The 15,328-nt window shown below is 45.9% G+C and overlaps 1 protein-coding gene across 6 annotated transcripts in view; it reads right to left on the bottom strand.

The window, feature by feature from the left end:
• FEZ1 (fasciculation and elongation protein zeta 1) overlaps positions 1-15,113 on the bottom strand; it is a 44,037-nt gene extending 28,924 nt beyond the window's left edge. For 2 of the 6 annotated variants that reach the window (XR_003612672.2, XR_003612673.2), the window contains exons 1-3: positions 14,971-15,110; positions 9,224-9,579; positions 943-1,042 (exon numbers count right to left, since the gene is read on the bottom strand). Coding sequence is in view for 4 of the 6 variants with exons in the window: in XM_028125993.2 (XP_027981794.1) it covers positions 943-1,042; positions 9,224-9,534 (411 nt within the window). In the remaining 2 variants the exon portion in view is untranslated. Of the gene's footprint in view, positions 1-942; positions 1,043-9,219; positions 9,580-14,970 lie in introns of those variants that run through there. The other 4 variants (XM_028125993.2, XM_028125992.2, XM_028125994.2 and 1 more) reach the window with 4 other exon arrangements.
• Between the last annotated feature and the right edge of the window lie 215 nt (positions 15,114-15,328).

Raw genomic sequence — 15,328 nt, 5'->3', positions numbered from 1 at the left:
TGATCTGCAGAAATATTGCCCAGTAAGGGAAATGTGTCTCTTGCTCTTTTACTTGGACTCAATTCTGGATGACGTAGGAAGATGAGATCCACCTCCCTTTCCCCCATTTGCTGAGCCCACAGGGCGTAACAGCCCTTCCTGATAAGAAATTGTCAAATTTCCTGTACAGCTGAAACTAGAAAACCAAGCAAGGCAGAAATCGGCTTTTAGGAAGGACAGAGCTATTAAATGATTTTACTTTTCTATACGTAGATTCAGCTAGGAAGGGCCATTTGGATCTTCTGAAAGGACACTTCTCATAGCCCGTGCAAATCAACTCAAAACAAGAATTCTCTTTATTCAGAAGTCTTTAGGCTACTTTCTTCTTTGGCATCAGTAAGCACAGAATGTGACTCAGGTTCAGCTGCATAAACGTCTTCTTGGTTGAGTCTATAACCATCTCACTGGCCACTCCCCATTGAGTGGCCACCTCACTAATGTCTAGGCCCCAGCTTTGGTCATTTGCCAGGCTTTGACCTTGCCACAAATCTATCAGTATTTGCCATCTTGTTTTTGGTGGGACTGAACAGTTCATTTTAGATAGGAAAACTTGATTTTTTTTTTTAATCATTATTATTTGAACACAAGAGAAGCCTGTTATGGTCACTCTCTTCCCCTTACTTTCAGACCACCTTATTTTGCACGTTGCAGGACACAGATCAACCACAGAGTAATTTGCATTTACACTTTTTACAGATAGCCATTCGAATCACCTCGTATACACTGGATGTCCCCTCATCTTATTGTTCACCTCCTCCACAACTCCTGCCTTCCCGGCAATGTTTTGGAGCTGTTGCTGAGTTTCATTACCTAATGGGGAAGACTGTTGAATTACTGAATGATTTTCTAACTGGAATCCACATCTTCTTAAGCCGTATTAAGTAAGGGGCCCCAGAGAGGTACCTCAGTATCAGAGCTGTTGCCATTCAGAGCCTCCATGTTTGGGTCCCTCCAGTCTTCTGAGAGTGAAGGGATGTAATTGTCTGTCAGAGCATCCCAAACCCTGTAAACAAAGAGAAGCTCTTATTAGCACACATCTGTGGCCTAGCCCCGCCTGGAGGAAGGAAGAGCTGGGCCAGGGGAGGAGAGAGGCTTCTGTGTGTGCCAGGCTGAGATCATCTGCCTTCCAGCATGCAAGAGCAAAGCAGCTTAGAAACGGAATTAGAGGCACTACCAGGAAAGAAAGAGCCAAGAGAATGGACCAGGGGCTTCAGCATGAAAGGTGCTTGCTTAAGAGAAGAGGGCTTTCTCACCATTGAGATATAAATGGTAGAGTCTACACTCAAATCACCTCTGGCAAAAAATAAATTGCCCCTGAAAATAAATCTGCCCCTCGACCAAGTAGTTCATGTGTCATGAACCTAAGAAATGCCCATTTTGGAGGCGCCTGGGTGGCTCAGCCAGTTAAGCGTCTGCCTTCGGCTCAGGTCATGATCCCAGGGTCCTGGAATCGAGTCCCACATCGGGCTCCCTGCTCAGTGGGGAGTCTGCTTCTCCCTCTGCCTGCCACTCCCCCTGTTTGTGCTCTCTCTCTCTGTGTCAAATAAATAAATACAATCTTTTAAAAAAAGAAAAGAAAAGCCCATGTTGGAGGCACCTGGGAGGCTCAGTCATTAAGCATCTACCTTCTGCTCAGGTCATGATTCCAGGGTTCTGGGATGGAGCCCCACATAGGGCTCTCTGCTCCGCGGGAAGCCCGCTTCTCCCTCTCCCACTCCCCCTGCTTGTGTTCCTTCTCTCGCTTTGTCTCTTTCTGTCAAATAAATAAATAAAATCTTTAAAAAAATGCCCATGGGGCGCCTGGGTGGCTCAGTTGGTTAAGCGACTGCCTTCGGCTCAGGTCATGATCCTCGAATCCCGGGATCGAGTCCTGCATCGGGCTCCCTGCTCAGCGGGGAGTCTGCTTCTCCCTCTGACCCTCTTCCCTCCCGTGCTCTCTATCTCTCATTCTCTCTCTCTCAAATAAATAAATAAAATCTTTAAAAAAATAAAAATAAAAATAAAAAAATGCCCACGTTTCCTTTCCTTTCCTATGGGCAAAGAAGATTGAGAGAGAAGGAGGAAGATCATGATAGATGATAGATAGATAGATAGATAGATAGATAGATAGATAGATAGATAGATATAGACAGGCAGGTGAATATCGGGGCAGATTTTCTGGCAGAATCTCATTAAGATCAGGGCCATCATAGAGTTTAGATGCATTTCAATTTCAGAGGCCTGCAACCTAAATGGTTAAGAATTAACTCCTTTACATCAAAAACTAATGATGTAGTGCATGGTGATTAACATAACATAATAATAATTAAAAAAAAAGAATTAACTCCTTGATATCTAATGTAGCTAAGGGGATAATGCCAATGCTATTCATGCTTACTTATTACCCAAAATGCTCTAGAGAGCCCACAGGTGGTACAATGCCGCCCTCTAGCAATAGAAGTCTCCGTCGTGGACGCTCTAAGGCAAATATATGAAAGGAATCAATCAATACCCTCTAACAGTTGGTTTTTAGTGAGGGAACATGGGGCTCCCTTTATTACATTTCTTTTAAAAATTCCGATATGTACATTATAAGAAACGCTTTTCTACAATTCAGGGCATTTAACTCACTTATCTCAGAAACATTTCTTGGAGGTTAGGGGAAACTACCCAAAGTCACGAACTCTCACACACAGGAAAATAAACAAATGAGTCAACACTGAGAGATTAATGTAAATCAGTAAACCAAGTTCCTAAAATGATGCCATCCAAGGTAGCCAGTGACACTTGAGTTAATATTAGCTAATGATAAATGAGGGCTCTATGCAATCTCCCTCAGGTGCCTACGCATGTCAAACACGAGCGATACCTACGAAAACAAGGTCTAAGAAGGTAAACTTTATTTAGATTGACTAATATAAGGAAACAGCCATTTAAAAATAAGCAACTAAGTATACATATGGATCAAATTCAAAACATGACAAAATCCAGGGTAAGATGCTGACAAGGTAAGTGCAGGATGGACAAGAGCACAGACACTGGAAATTTGGACAGGGGAGTGCTCTTAACATACGTAAAATCCAGAATGTTATAGGATTTGCGGGCATAGAAGAAAAGAGATTTTTCGTAGTGCACAAGGTATACAATCAGTCATGAAGCACATTGAAGGAACTCAAGAAAACACAATTTCATAGCCATGCTTGGGTGATCCGCTTATTCGTTATTCTCCTACAATTACAAGAAAGCACTTTGAGAGGACTCATCAAGTGTTCATTAGACATCCATTCAGCAGGATTTCAGAGTCTGCTTCTTAAACATGGGTGATAATCCAATCTCCATCAGGCACCATTAGAGCTTCATTAATCCAGCCTAATGCTAAACACCAAGTCTCAGTAGCATTCTAAAGCCGAGAGGCAAACACGATTTGCTGTCTCCAAGACAAAACTCCCAGCACCACACCCACCAGGAAGGCCAGCGGACCACTTCTCCTTGCATCGCTGTATTACATTCTCTGCTGCAAGAATCAACAACAAGCATGCGGGCATTGACCTTCGGATTTGTCCCTGCAGCAAGTGCCTGGGAAAATGAAATTCAGCAAAGCCCCAAATAGGCAGGAGCCTTTTGTGCCTGTCCTAGGCTGGATAGAAGCTGGGAACTTTAATGAACTGCACACTTGCCAATGACCTTGAAACTGTGTGCATTCTTAAAATGACAAGTAGGGACTCTGTCACATCATGTACGGAGGGGCAACTTTTCTCATGTGAGCCTTCACTGACATGCTCTGGATTTCATCTTCTGATTCTAGATTTTTAGGGATGACTCCATACACACTTGTCTCCTCAGGATTTCAAACCATCCTCATTCTTTCCTGTCTTGTCCGTATTTTCTTCTTCTTTTCTGAAGTACTCTTTCCCCTTTGAGGTTCATAAAGAACCTTTAAGATGGAAGGACTCTTTCTCTCTGTAATTGCTCGCATACCTTCTCACACTCCCACACGCATTCAGTGCCCACGTAACAATAACACTAGCAGCCAACACTTCATGGGCATTGACTATAAGCCAGATACTCTTCTAAACCTTTCTGTGGATCAATTCATTCATTCCTCACAACTCTATAAGGCAGATCCTAAGGAGAAAAAAACTGAAACAGAGAAGTCCGTTAACTTGTCTAAGTTCACACAGCCAGTAATTGCAGAGGTGGGATTTGAAACTGGGCAATATGGCTACAGAGCCTATATTCCTAACCACATAACTCTTCTGATTCTTTATAATTTTATGATGGGCACTGGCACGGGCTTGAGAATAATATACCAAGTTCCCAATCACAAGCCAGAACAGCAGTTCAGACACCGGCTCTGCGTGAAAGCTCTCTAACTATATTATCCTTGGACAGGATGCTTTCATCCGTCTACAAAAGGAGGAATGGTGGGGGCAGCGGGGGCCATGAGGGCTTCCGGTCTAGCTCTCCTGCCCCAGCGACAGTTAAATGGAAGCCAAAGGCAGAACCCTCACAGCAGGCAGCCAGCCACTGGAGCGGGAGCCGAAGAGCCGGTGGTGGGAGGTGGGAGGGAAAAACACAAAGCTTTTGTGAGGAAGAGAATGGGAAGGACTTTCTCCCCAGAGAGGCTATCTATTCTCCCACAAGCAGGGGCCTTGGGAATGAATATACTCCCTTTTATAGGCACCCTGAGGGGGACTGTGAAATTCTACTTCCCTGAGAAGCACCCCGCTACTTACTCTTATCTTAGGGAAGGGAGACTCTGAATGTTACCTCCTAGATCTGTTATCAAAGAGCCAAGATTAAACAGGTTGCCTCAATTCCTGTAATTATGCTGCCATGGCACCCGTGATTCAGTTTGCTCTCAGTCCCTGTAATGACAGAAATGGCTCTTCGTGTGCATGGTTTATGGCCTGGGCTTAGTTAGGTGCCTATGGAATAGACTAAACTATCTTTCACCATACAGGGCTAGGGATTCGGAAACAGACACTGGCAGAGTGAACGGACTGAGCAGGATGGGTTGTGACAGGACCCGAATACAAAGATCTGGGTCTACTGGCAACATGGCCATCAAGGCTACGTGAGTCCTGCCCAGCCCCCAACACACACGCACGCACGCACGCACGCACACACGCACTCACCCCTCTTTGTACCTATTCTTGACAACATGGCAGGGAGCTAGCCTAAAGGGCCTATTAGAATTCCAATTTGATAACATTTCTCTTAATACCCTCAAGGCTGGCTCCTGCCCTCAGCCAGTGTTTTGTGTCCAGTCAAGCCGATAGCCACACTTGGCTGTGTGTTCACGTGAGTATGTTAATACTTGTTTGGCAGTTAAGACTTAGGAATTATTATTAGTACATGATGGCTTCGAACAACTCTTTAGATTCTTTCAAGGACTTAAATGGAAGCAATACTACCTCTGCCCTCTGGGGAAACAACCTCTGAGAAGAGAAATAGCTTTCTTAAAAATCAGTTATCCATGGTTTTCCCTACCCTGAGTATTTGGTATTTACTTGTCTTCACGTTCAAGTATGCCTGACTACGGGGTATTTATTTACAGTGTGGACTTTATTTGATTTTAAGTTTTTACTTATTTAAGTCATCTCTACACCCAGCGTGGGGCTAGAACTCACAACCCCAAGATCAATAGTTGCATGCTCTTCCGACTGAGTCAGACAGGCGCGACCCTGTGTAGACTTTATTTTTAACACCTTTAACCCAATAATTCTATCTAAAGAACAGGAAACTGTGATTGTTCTCACATGTTTGGCCCCTCTGCATCCAGGGTGCCTGTAAGAGGGCCTATCACAACCCCAGTGAGGCAGGCGGTGGGCTGAGGTCCCTAAAGGGTCTCTGGCCTCCGCATTCAATCTCTTACGACAAAGGAAAGGATAATCATACATGTGCAAAGAATAGATTCTGGAAGTTTCTAAACTTACAACCAGGAAATAGCTATTCAAATTTGACTCTCCTGTAGTATCTAAAACTTCCATGCCCTGACAATCAAGAGTTAAGTTGACATCTCAGCCAATTCCCTATTGGCCAAATAGTTCCACATGAAAAGAAAGAAATCCAAACTTTAAAGGGAATTACTGCACTCACTTTATGACTTGTGCTATCTTTAAGGAGGTCAGTTTGACTAAGAATTTCACAGCTTTTGTTTTATGTTTCTATTATTTAGCTCTAACCCAGCCAAAACACTTTCAGTCCATTTGTGGATGAAATACCCATCCCAATACCAAACCTAGGCAAGTTTATTACAAGCTATGCTCAGGAGAATCATATCCAGATTAGATATTAAATTATCTTTTTCCTTACTTCATCATAATTTTATAGTTTATAATTTTACAGTGTCTGGATAGGTATCTATAGGCAAAATGTGCAATTTAACTCTGATTTTTATTTTAAGTTGGAAGGGTTTAGATACATTGACCGCCTAGAAAGCACAGTGTTAATTTCTCTGTTCTGGCTTCCTCCCTCTGTGCTATCCCCAAACTGTACCTTATCTCTAAGGAAATATTCAACCTTTGGTCTTTTAGCTGAAGCAGTCAATGAGGCAGGCAAGTCAGAAAAATCAGGGTGAGCGGAATAACCCCATGTGATGGTAATTAACATTGAGTGGCCTCTGCTAATGTGCTAGAAGAGAGTAAGAACCTGCTCACTGGGCCTTCATCCTTAATGAGGCAGTGGGGAGCTGGGGCGGGGGGGGGGGTTAGATAGGGAAGAAATGATTTGTTGGAAGCAAAGATGGGACACATCTTAAAATGTCATTTTCAGAGCACAGCCCGGGTGAGGTAAGGAATTAGGTTCTTTCCAAGTCCTTAGCCCCGCTTCATCAAGATTGAGCTCTGAAGGTTTCCAAGATGAGGACCCACACAGTCGACTAGAGTTAAGTGACTAGCCCAAGGTCACACAGTGAGTTAGCAAGAGTATGAAAATTATAATTCACAGTCTTGGTGTTGTCTCGTTCATTGCACCAGGAATGAAAAAAATACTCTGTATAATAAAGCCCCAGAGCCATTCTTTTTAGACTTACAGGAGTTGAACAAATTATAACAGGCTCAGAATTTAAGAAGAATCAGTTTCAAAGTTAAAACTGAATTAAAACACATAGCTCACAGTTACAGTACTGGTCACCAGAGTAAAATATTCTCTCTGATCATGACTTCAGGCCAACATTAATTAAAAAGGAGAGAAGGAAATGGTGTGGATCTGGAAATGCATTACCTTCACCTACAAGGCCAGCCATAATGGCTCACCCAATTCATTCGACATTCAGTATTCCCTTCAAAAAATATTCCTGGATTACTTACAACACACCAAGGCCTATACTAGACATGGGGATATAATAGTGAGTGAGACAGACAGACACAGAGCCCGGGTACACTCACAGGGTCATCAAGTCAGCAACTACCTCCCACACAGGTCAGGCTCCCTTGTCTCGGACACATTCTCTTACCCCACTTACTTATGGCAATGCTCCCCGCCCCCCAGCTCAAGTTCATAAAAAGAGAAACCAAAAGCCCAGTTGCCCCAAAGTTCCATTACAACTACTTGACATTTCTTGTGTGATTCCTTAAGAACAACTGATTCAGGGGCACCTGGGTGGCTCAGTCGTTAAGCGTCTGCCTTCGGCTCAGGTCATGATCCCAGGGTCTTGGGATCGAGCCCCGCATCGGGCTCCCTGCTCCGCGGGAAGCCTGCGTCTCCCTCTCCCACTCCCCCTGCTTGTGTTCCCTCTCTCGCTATGCCTCTCTCTCTGTCAAATAAATAAAAAAATCTTAAAAAAAAAAAGAACAATTGATGCATATTTTCTCTCTACAGGGAATTCAGGCCTATTTTCTATTAAGTGCCCGAAACACCCTTCTTTAACTTATGTACCAAATTATCCCCTTCTTTTTCTAGTCATTCCTCAAACAGCATTTTTCTCAAAGCCCTTTTCTTGACTACAGTTAAGACCCCAGGAGGTGGCTAGTAAGTGACACAGGGACTCTGCCTCCTCAAAAGCCAGGTCACCTAATTATCACCTTTACTGTGCCCAAGGTAATTCCCTGGGCTCTCAGTTCAGTTTGTATGCTTTCTTGTTTGGACATATCTTAACATTTGTAGACAACTTTCCAGTCCTGAGGAGGGTTTGTAAACGGGTGATTTTCATAATTCTGCTGCTTCTTGAAGCAAACTGTTCCAGTGACATATTCCTCTGTCACAGTTAATTAATTTTTTCCTGGTCCTTATTTCTAATATCTGGGTGGATTACTACTGATATAAAGAAAACTGAAGGGGCACCTGGGTGGCTTAGTTGGTTAAGTGTCTGCCTTCGGCTCAGGTCATGATTTCAGGGGTCCTGGGATGGAGCCCTGTCTCGGGCTCCCTGCTTAGCGGGGAATCTGCTTCTCCCTCTCCCTCTGCCCCTCCCCACTGCTTGTGCTCTCTCTCATGCTCCCTCTCTCAAATAAATAAAATCTTTAAAAAAGGAGGGGCAACCCTCTCGGGTCCCCTCCGTCTTCAGGAGCTTTGTACTATCACTCAATAAACCTTGCTTTGCTGCCCACCAGTCTGCCCCATCTACCTCTTCATTCTTCGAAGCGGTGTGACCAAGAACAGTGGACAGCGAAGGGAAAAGTCCTGTAACATGTGCTTCTAGAAATTATTAAATGTATCCTAAATATGCCAGTCTGAAGAATGCTGTTATAACAAACAGTTCACCATTGTTTACTTCTTTGTTTTCCCCAGAAAGTAAGCCTTCTAAGGGTTAAGAATTCTAATTAATGTATGTAATTAAAGCTACTAGAAATAATAAGGGAAACAGCTCCACATGCAAAGTAAAATGTGTGCTTTAATGAGGAAAAAGAAAGCTATAGAAGGCTTGTGCAAAATAAATCTTTGGAAAGGAAAAAAAAAGAAAGAAAACTGAAGATAGCAGACCCTAAAATGGATCATGCTCCTAAAATTCCATTTCGTATCAAAGAAAACCTATTTTCTAAAAATCTTTCATTCCGTTAAGGTTTCCATTTTAAGAAAGCTCTACAGGTCACTGTACAGGGACATAATAGTATAATGTCAGCAATTACTGGGGCCCTGCCCCACCACAGAAAAGTCTAAGTGATATGCCACGAGCCCTTGGACAGAAACCAGTTCTATGTCAAGGAGCCCCAGACTATGGGGCTCGCGTCTGAAGCAACAGAGGGCAATTAAGACTTCTTACTCCTCGTCCTGCAGGGTCTCCTCCTCCTCCTGGATCTGGAACTGGTTCTTCACAGGAGCGAGTATCTCCGTCTTGGCGTTGTAGTTCCGAAAGCAGACATTGAGCTTCTCGTCAAATTCGTTCACGAGGTCCTCCATGGACTTGAAGCTGATTATTTCGGAAGAAAAATTCTCCAGCTCAGAGAGGGAGGGGTCCTCTAGATGGTGGGGAGATGAGCCATAGAAACACTGTGGTTTCTCCTCCCGGTCCTCTGAGCAGCAGGGCCGAAGGTCCTCGAACTCTTCATCCAGACTCACCAGGGGGGCCTCCATTCTTGCCCAGCGATAGGACAAGGGCAACTCTCAGGACTCGTTTATCTAGGAGAAATAAACAAGGTAATGTGAGCTGGGGCTGGGCTTTTGTGCCAGCCCTGCTGAGGAGCCATAACCAGGTCGTCCCTGACTCTGGATCCCTCTGAAAATGAAAATTCCACTTTCCAGGTATCCATCACTGCTGCTCACTGTTATACATGTGAGGCATTCAAACAGTGTCATCAGTGTGAATAACCTAACAGGAGTAAACTTTGGACACATGCCTGCTTCCAGTGTCCTGCTCCCCAAGACAAAGCACAGTGGTTTAAGATGCAGCCCCTGGACCAGACTGCCTAGGTTTCCATCCTGTTTTGACCCTTAACAGTTGCAACCTGACAAGTTACTTAACTCTCTGTGCTTCCTTTTATTTTTTTCTCAAGACAGAAATAATAATCTGCAAGGGATTGTCTTAAGGGTTAAGGGAGTAAACCCAGGTAAGTGCTCAGAACAGTGTCTGGAAGATAATAAACATCATCGTTGTTCCATATGTTCTCCGTTTAATAACATTATTATTATTATTATCATTATTATTGTTGTTCCCATAGGTCCACATCCTTAACCACATGCTCTGAACCAGAAGTCTTTCATAACTTATTTGGTGGCAAAACCTGACCTGACCTCACTTGGCAACTAAAGCTGATCTACATGAATATAAAGTTGCTTATGGTTTTAATTTATCCCATTTCGTGTGTTTTGCTGCAGAAATATTAATGTTTTTAATTATGGTGATTGCTGCCCCAAACCCCAGGAGGTGATATGCAGAATATGCACTCTGTTACTGCTTTCTAAAATGCCTGGGCCCAAGGGTTTTGGATAGGGATTCATGGACCTGGGTATTACTACCCTCATCAATAAATCATAGACCAATAGAGACTTTCAAACAAGCACCTGAGCTTTTCTAAGATACAGAGCTTCTGTTTCGGGCTAAAGGAATGGATCAAATGATTGGTTATCCTGACAGAGAGAGACCCGACTACCCATGTGCTCCAAGGCCAGCCTCCATAACCATCTCAGGCACCCCCCACCGAAAGGCTGCATACTCGGGCCTGCTTTCTTTTCCATGGCTCTCGGTCCTCCTCATACACTGCCTTCAACTGCAATTTATCCAACCATGTGGATATACAAGCCCTTCCCCAATTTTAATTTAAATTCCTCAGGGGGCACAGACGTCCTCTGGACATCACGCATGGCTCCTAGCACGCCCTGGTGTGCAGCTAGGCAATCAATCAATGTGCGCTCATTGAAAAATGATCATCTGTCCCCCACATACATTTTCTCATTTTCCATTTCAGCAGCCCAGCCTTGTTGTCTATCATACTCCACTGTCTTCCCTGTAAAATGCAAAGGCAACCAAACTTTCCTCTCCTGTCTGTGTGATTACTGGTCCAGTTAGATGCTGAAATTGGAACCAACACCCGAGGAGAACCGGACAGACAGCAAAAACCAGGGGTTTTGCCCTGCAGTGCTGTTCTCCCTCTCTGCCTATAAAATTACACTCTACATAAGTGAGGCAAAGGTAATGCCAGGTGAGGACCTAGTATCGAGGACTATACTGGAATTAAGCCAATTACCATCACATCCCATCAAAACATATTCTAAGTATTTATGGCTCGCAAAGGCAACATGATAAGATATCAAGATAAACAGATATAAAAGCAGTATGATATCTTGGAAAGAACATATGCTCAAGAGCCAAACAGACCTGCCAATGTGTGGCTAAGTGACAAGCATCATGGGTCCTGTTTTTCTCATCTGTTAAAATATGAAGGTGTTGGTGTAGAGCTAATAGCTTTGCAAGTTAATTTTAATAACTTATTAACAATCTTAATTTTAATAATATATTTTAATAATGTATTTCATTTAATCCAATATGTCTAAAAGGTTGCCTTTCAAAATGTAATCTATATTTTAAAATATTAATGAAACAATTTACATTCTTTTTTCATACTAAGTCTTTGAAATCCAGTGGGTATTCACCGAACATTTCCATTTAGACTAGCCACAGGTGGCCCACAGCTACCATATTGGACAACACGGCTATAAAACAATACACAACTAATTGCCAGTCCAGGATTCTTCATCTAGGGTCTACAGATCCCTAAAAGGGCTCTTTGAATATAACTATATTTTATGCACTTAAAAACATATTTGGAGGAGAATCCCATAGGTTTCTCTACATTGCCAAGAGGGCCAATAGCACAAAAAAGATTGAGAATCCCTGAGTGCCAAAGTAAGTTGAGAAAAGATCACAGAGCACAACAGGGAGCAAGAAAAGCTTTACAGATGAGGGATTTGTGTGGACTACAGCAGGACTCTGTGATGGTTAAGAGCCTGCACTCCAGGTTCCCCTCCTGATCCCATCACTTCTTAGGTGTGAGACTTGGGCAAATTATCAGCCTCTGATAAATTTGTGTCTCAGTTTCCTCATCCATAAAATGAGGTTTAAAATAGTATTTAGGGGCGCCTGGGTGGCTCAGTCAGTTAAGCATCCCACTCTTGGTTTGGGCTCAGGTCATGATCTCAGGGTCATGAGATGGAGCCCCACATCGGGCCCTGTGCTCAGCGATGAGTCTGCTTAAGATTCTCTCTCCCTCTCCCTCTGCTCCTTCCCCTGCTCATGCTCTCTCTCTCTCTCTCTCTCTCTCAAATAAATAAATAAATATTTTTAAAAACTAAAATAAAATAGTATTTAAGTTGAAGTTTATTTTGTAGAATAATGAAGATAATCTTTGTAAGTGCTAAGCACAATGTATGGCATATGTAGTGTCCAATAAATGTCAATGAATTTAGGAAAATGAGGATAACTCAGTTTCATGGAAATGTAGGGAGAGGGTGTTTCAAGTAAAAAAAAAAAAAAAAAAAATTCCCCCTGCCATGACAGTCTATGTGCAATGCTCCAAATGTTGATCAAATGGTTTAACTATTGCTGAATAAACTTTATCACTTTTTTTTTTCGATTTTATTTGGTCAAAGCTTCTTGGAACACTGGCCCCATTTCAGAGAGACATGAAAGCTAACCAGCTGATGTTCCAGATATTTACACTTCCTTTAAATCTGTACTCTTCTCTAGGACAGAAGGGGGAGCTGGAAAGAGTAAGCGATACCAGTGGGGTGCTAGTTTGAAATGGCACAGTCTATACTATTAACCAGCAACAAGAGAGCAATCTAACCAGAATCTAAGACAAAGATTGAGATTTGGGTGTTGGCAACAGGGGGATTATGCTGAAAGCACCCATCCTCAGCCCAGGCAGCCTCTGGAGAAAATGGATTCACCTAGATGATTATAAAAGAAGAACGGGATACCACAGCTCCAGAGTTCAGAAACATGGTCATCTCAACAATCCACAATGTAGCCTGATTTCTTTTAATTGACTCACCACCCAGGAGCCAAGAAGCTCTGGATGAATGACCACCCGGCGATGAAACAAAAACTGAAAGCCTGCACTGGAAACTGGAAGTTACTCAACACCCAAGCTGAGTCAGGTATTTGTAGAAAGACCCCAGGCTGTGGCAGAGGCCATGAAAGCCTGGCTCAAGGAGGGGCCTCTGGTTTGACGCTGGCCACCCTTCTGGAACCGGTGCCCCTTCTGTCCTTCATTTCGCTCACTTTCTTTGGCTCTTCTCCCTTGGTGAGGCGCCTTTGCACCCCCACTGAAATGCCCTACTCTTGCATCCTGACAAGCTCGGCCCTGTCTTCACTCCCAACTCATCTCCGAGGCCTCCTCCCTGAAAAGCTGGGGTTAATACAATTAACAGAGCTTATCCTCTGTCTCTACACTTCCCAAACCAACTTTTAAAAAAAGGCAGGCAGGAAGAATGGCAGGAAAAGGGAACCGCAGAAGGGTCACCTTGCCTTTTTCTCTGTATCCTAGAATACAGTGCAGGGCTATAGTTTATGTCGTATAATCTATTCCATTTACTTTGGCTCCCGATAGGGTATAATTTGGAAAAGAAAAGACGGCTCTGAGCTTAACAGAGATCTGGTAGGAAACACAGAAGCCTCTCCCTTGCAGCATAATGATGCAGCTTGGGGCTGCAGTAACAAATTTTCACTCCCTGCTTTGCTGAGCTGAGCAGAGTGAAGCGGGAGCAGAGGAGAATTCACCATGCCTCCCCCTGCTGGGCCTCTGCACCTCCACAGAGGCCCCATTCCATCTCCCCCTTCTTCCTATTACCTGTCCCATAGATCAGTTGATTCCTAGCCCCTCGCACGCCCCATCCCTAAAATCTGCCCTGCACTGATCCACCGCAGTTGTCCCACTGCTGCTCAGCAAAACCAGCCAGGACACAGGACTGTGCCAGCTTCCCATTTTCACAGAAAGAGTATTTCGTTGCATATTAAGTCAGCAACCCCTTTGCGGTTCTGCTTCCCCCTCTTTCCCCTCCTCCTGCTGCTCCATTCACCCTCATTTCACATCCCCCTCTCGACACCCCCCCCCCGGGTCTGTTGGGGTAAAGAAAGGCTTTTCCAAGCAGCACAATGGCTGGCGCTCCAAGAAAGCTGGGCTCACCCCGAGCAGGCCGCACACATACTCCACGGCCCTTCGGCCAAACAAGAGCGGGACACGGGAGTGGCAGGGAGTTCCGGGGGTGTCGAGCGGCGAGAAGGGAAGGGATAGGCAAAAAAGAAGAGAGGGCTGGAATAACACGCCCGTCCTAGGGCTCTGTCAAGCCTCGTGCCCCTGAGCCCCAGAGGCCCTGGGCCCACCGGAGGGCAGCGCCCCCACCGCTACCATCACCCTCGTCCTTTCTCCGACCTGTTCCGTAGTAAAACAATCGTTCCCGCAGCGCCTGCGGCAGCTGATAGAGGTTCTGACACTGCAGGAATGCATGGTCCTGGGGACGGCCTCGGCACCCCAGGGAGGGGCACGGGCGGGTGCGGGCTCAGGCTCTTAGGGGCATAGATGACTCTGGGGCGTTGAAGAGTAGCCAGACCAGATAACGGTCCAGGGAGGAGGTACAGACCCACTGCCCCACACCATCGGGCAGCGTTCCCGGTTCCCCCAAACCCCAGACAGCGCCGCGCCTCCCTTCTCTCTCTCTCTCTCTCTCTCACACACACACACACGCGCACACACACACACACTCGCACGCACACTCACGCCAGGCCTGGCTGGGGGGCCGAGGCTCTGCTCTGATGATGCTTGAAGTGCCCATCATCCCACAGCTCCCGACCCGGGGGCTGCGCTCCCGTGAAGGGCTGGGCAGGAGGGCGACGGCCTCGGGGCTCTTCCGTTCCGATTCCAGGATGGGACGGGCTGGGGGCGCGGGGCTTCGGCACCCCCCGACCTGCTGGCCAAGAAGCCGGAGTCGCGGGGCCCCTCCTTCTCCACCCCCGTCCAACCCCCACCCACGGCAGTGGGTCGGCCGGGCTAAGGTCGCCCCCCGCGACGGCACCTGTCCGGGTCCTGGTGGAGGGAGGCGGATCGCGGGGCTCAGCGGGACACCCCCATCCACGGGCCGCGGGGAGCGGCGGGAGCACAGCGCGGCGGCGGCGGCGGCGGCGGCGGCGGCAGCGGCAGCAGCGAGCCAGCGAGCGCTCCCCCCGCAGCTCGGCCGGCGCCCGGCTCCGCTCCCCTCCTCCACCCCGCCCCCTCCGCCCCCTCCCCGCGCTCGTGCCCGGGCACTCGGGGGCGCGCCCGCGCTCGGGCACCCGCCCGCTGGCACGCGCCGGGCCGGACGTCATCTCCTCATTAGCATTCCGAGCCTTCCCTGCAGCATGTGGCCTGCCTTTATTAATATTTATGACTTACTA

Source organism: Eumetopias jubatus, unplaced genomic scaffold (genome assembly GCF_037043125.1).
Source record: "Eumetopias jubatus isolate StellerSeaLion01/CBP00866 unplaced genomic scaffold, mEumJub1_p1.0 scaffold_13, whole genome shotgun sequence".
Taxonomy (NCBI): domain Eukaryota; kingdom Metazoa; phylum Chordata; class Mammalia; order Carnivora; family Otariidae; genus Eumetopias; species Eumetopias jubatus.
Note: the sequence above shows the minus strand (reverse complement) of the source record. Positions and strands in the feature narration are given on the sequence as shown.